The following is a 3,949-nucleotide window of genomic DNA, read 5'->3' on the forward strand; positions in this document are numbered from 1 at the left end:
GGGTGCAGCATTACTTGGTGGATCAGGTCAGTAACCTCTCTCTCCCTTATATAGGGGGATCAAATCCAGCTCTAGGTTGTCCATAACCCGCATCTGAATGGAGTCTTTGTGGGATGCGCTCAGAGTTGGGATTAATTCTATGCCACATTTTGGTTAAACACCCATGCCAGATATATTCCTAAATTGCATATACTGTATATAAATAACCATTTAAATTAAATAAGTGTGTTAAAATCGAATCTATTATAAAATATGGTCATTATTGGTAATAAAATAGGCCAATTAAAATGCCACGGAAGTAGGCACATTTTCAATGACAGAATGTAAACATTTTTGCAGGTGTCGAAATGGTCAGAATAAATAGTGTTAATTGCTAAGATTTAAAGACGGGCTATCTTTGTACTCGTTTTCGGGTAGTGTGGAAACGTAAACAAATAAACAATTGGATAATTAATGAGATAATTCAAATGTATTAAGATATTTTGGAATATTAATATAATTAATATAATACTTGAGAAAAAAAAATAGTTTCCTGCTGTCGTGGAGGACTTTCCCTAATATTGGATCCTGTGCAGGGATCCTATATGGATGAATGAAGAGATAGTCCATTGAAAGCGGTTGAATGCCATGACAACTAGGAACAAGCTCAGATTTATTCCAAACAGTTAGAATGCATTGTGCGCGGGGCGTCAATCATCTATTATTTGGGGGTCCTGAAATAAATGCAAAAACTGCAGCGGCACAAAAGCTTCCAACAGGAGCCGGACATTTGTCTACATTTCCCCCATTGTCTGCAGCTTAGCAATCGGTTTGTATTTGTGTTTGCCCGGGTCCGACCACCCAGGATGCGCCGGGGGGACTTGCTCAAAACGTGAAACATTGTCACCCACATCACATAGCGGGCATGGCGAGGGAAGAGAGCAGCAGGCAAAAAAAAAAAAAAGTCTTGCAGGGCAAGGGAAAGAAAGTACGCAGTAATGATGTATGGTGCGTGAAAAAGTAGCGTTTTAACAAATTATGATATTGAAAAACCATGTCTATTTTTTCAATATAAATGTAACAAAATGGCTCAACATTATTTTATTTTTTTGAAAAAAACATTATTGCATTAAATATTCAGGCTGCAATACTTAAGTTTTGGAAGTCTGTAGCCTCTCCAGCCTCTTGTTCTTAAGCCTGGGCCAAAATATTGACTCAAAAGGTTTACATAAATTATCCCTTCATGTTTGGACAAAGCCCCCGTGACACAAAACACACAAAAATACAGCCCTTAAACTACTATTTTTATTTTATCTTATTACGATTGCCTGTGAGTTGAAATATGCTTTTATTGTGAGTACTTGGAGGTTCTTTGTATGTAAATAAGGGGGAAAAAGGCCCTCCCAGTCTTTGTAATTAATTGACACGTTACACCACTCATCATGCTCTGAAGCACCAATGGTAGAGGCTCGGATCTCCCCAAAACCCACAATTTCACATCTGCAAACACTGTCTTCATCCACTTGACTCCTAAGACCCGCCCACACGTGGCCAACCTTTGGCGTGTTTTAATGCTTTTTCACTGCAGGTTCACGCGTTCACACCCAACCTTATATGGACGGATCGAACAAGGTAATGGTTTATTTGCCTCCTGCACCCAATAGCACCAGCACTGTATCCACGAGCCGCGCTAGCACTTGAGACACTTTGGCATCCCTCCCTGCATGGACTCACTGCAGACGGACGAGCAGCTTTACTTCTTGCAGGCGATGCATGCATGCACAGCGGCTCCTGCTCTACTTCCCCCTTAAAATATCTTGGGTTGTTTTTTTTTTTGTAGGTTTCCCCCCTCCGTGTGCGTGCATGTGTGTGTGTCTCCCCCCGAGAAAACAGCGGATCGTCCGAGAGAAAAAGGCGCTTGGTGCTGCAACTTTTTTTTTTTTTTTTTTTTGTCGCCCCCCCACCAGAACATGTCGTTGACCAACACAAAGACGGGCTTCTCTGTAAAGGACATTTTGGACCTTCCGGACACGAATGACGAAGAAGGATCTATCACCGGGGCCGAGGAGGACACGGAGAGCACGTCCACAACGAAAAGCACTGGAGTTTTGGTGAAAAGTCCACTGGAAAGCGTGCAGAACTTGCCTTTAAAGAACCCGTTTTATGACACCAGTGACAATCCTTACACGCGATGGCTCGCCACGACGGACAGTATTCAATATTCATGTAAGTAGAATATTTTTTTCTGGCACGTTTGTGGTGTTGCGTGGACACAATGCACATTTTTGCATGCAAAAAAAAAATAATAAATGAATATTGAGTATTTTTTGGGGAACCGAGCATAACATCATGACAGTGTTCCTCCCCTTTCTCGCCGCCGCAGTGCACGGCCTGTCCGCCGGCTCGCAGGACTCGGCCAAGTCCCCGGAGCCCTCCGCGGACGACGAATCGCCGGACAACGACAAGGAGACGTCGAGCAGCGGCGGCAGCGACTCGGGCAAGAAGCGCAAAAGACGCGTGCTCTTCTCCAAGGCGCAGACCTACGAGCTGGAGCGCCGCTTCCGGCAGCAGAGGTACCTGTCCGCCCCGGAGAGGGAGCACCTGGCCAGCCTCATCCGCCTCACCCCAACCCAAGTGAAGATCTGGTTCCAGAACCACCGGTATAAAATGAAGCGAGCCCGGGCCGAGAAAGGTATGGAAGTGAGCCATCTTCCCTCCCCCCGGCGGGTGGCGGTGCCGGTCTTAGTCCGGGACGGGAAGCCGTGTCACACCCTTAAAGCCCAGGACTTGGCGGCCACTTTTCAGGCCGGGATCCCGTTCTCGGCGTATAGCGCGCAGTCACTCCAACACATGCAGTATAATGCGCAGTACAGCGCCGCCGCCACGCCGCACTTCCCCACGGCGCACCACTTGGTGCAAACGCAACAGTGGACTTGGTAAGGGGACGCGCCATAGAGAGACTTTGGGAAGATTCCACGCACCGCCACACGCAAAAGAGAGGGAACGCACACACACACACGTCAACACACACACACACACAAACAAAAGACTTCATTTTTTTTGCAGCATAGTACCATTTTTATTCGGGGCTCATATGTGCGCACCGTGTTTACATGTTTTCGTTAAGAGAACTGGCTCCCCTAAACGTCCCTTATAGATTTTATCGAGAATGTCAATTAATGCTCTTCTTGTGAACATTTGTTTTCGTGTGTGTTAAGGTTGTAGATACATTATTCTTTCCCACCCCACACCCCCTCGTGTTATTATCAGCACGTGTACGAACCACTTTATAATTATAGAAATGTTCATTTTGCTTCTTTTATGGACCGACAAATATTTATGGCCATGAATAAACACTGGCAACTTTTCAGATATTCCGAGCCTTTTTTCCCCACCCCCATGTATATTTTTGGTGCAAAAATTCAAGCAAGTAAATAAAAAATAAAAATAATATAACCAATTCAATCACACAATAGACGGCGCTCGTGTATTTATTTGTTTATTTACACAAACCCCTCATCATTAAACAATATTATGAGAGAACAGGGCAGTATTTTCTGTTTAAACACATTTAATCCGAGGGAATATTTCCCCTAAATCCAAACACCTCACTAATAAAGCCTGAAGTCACTTGTGAAATGGGAGCAAAATCCACTCACTTAGTAGAAGAGGGCTCCTCCACACAAGAAGCTTTTATGTCCAAAGCTCTCCTTTTTGTAATCATCTGCAGCTCTTCCGTGGCCTTGTGCGCAAAGTAGTTGCGGTGTCAGGTCGTTCACGTCGTCTAACCCGCAGAAATACACCAGTAAACATTTTTAATAAACGTAATTGCAGAAATGTTATTCCCACTGCCAAAGAGCACTCTTAAGGGAACACACTATGCGAATTGTTGGCTTCAGTCAATATAACCTTGTGGTTAAAAAAAAAAAAATCTATATGCATTCTGTTTGGCCTGGTTTAAAAAAAAAAA

General features: G+C 44.2%; 1 protein-coding gene across 2 annotated transcripts; it reads left to right on the forward strand.

The window, feature by feature from the left end:
- The first annotated feature begins 1,604 nt into the window (after positions 1–1,604).
- nkx2.2a (NK2 homeobox 2a) lies at positions 1,605–3,698 on the forward strand. Of its 2 annotated transcripts, none has more exons than XM_061893727.1 (2): positions 1,605–2,205; positions 2,336–3,698. In XM_061893727.1, the coding sequence occupies exons 1-2, from the start codon at positions 1,950–1,952 to the stop codon at positions 2,917–2,919; spliced, it is 840 nt and encodes a 279-aa protein (XP_061749711.1). In that variant the 5' UTR covers positions 1,605–1,949; the 3' UTR covers positions 2,920–3,698. The 2 variants fall into 2 exon arrangements, with proteins under 2 accessions (XP_061749711.1, XP_061749712.1); XM_061893728.1 differs by having other exon boundaries at positions 2,363–3,698.
- The last annotated feature ends 251 nt before the right edge of the window (positions 3,699–3,949 follow it).

The sequence above is a fragment of the Nerophis ophidion genome, linkage group LG03 (genome assembly GCF_033978795.1).
Source record: "Nerophis ophidion isolate RoL-2023_Sa linkage group LG03, RoL_Noph_v1.0, whole genome shotgun sequence".
Classification (NCBI taxonomy): domain Eukaryota; kingdom Metazoa; phylum Chordata; class Actinopteri; order Syngnathiformes; family Syngnathidae; genus Nerophis; species Nerophis ophidion.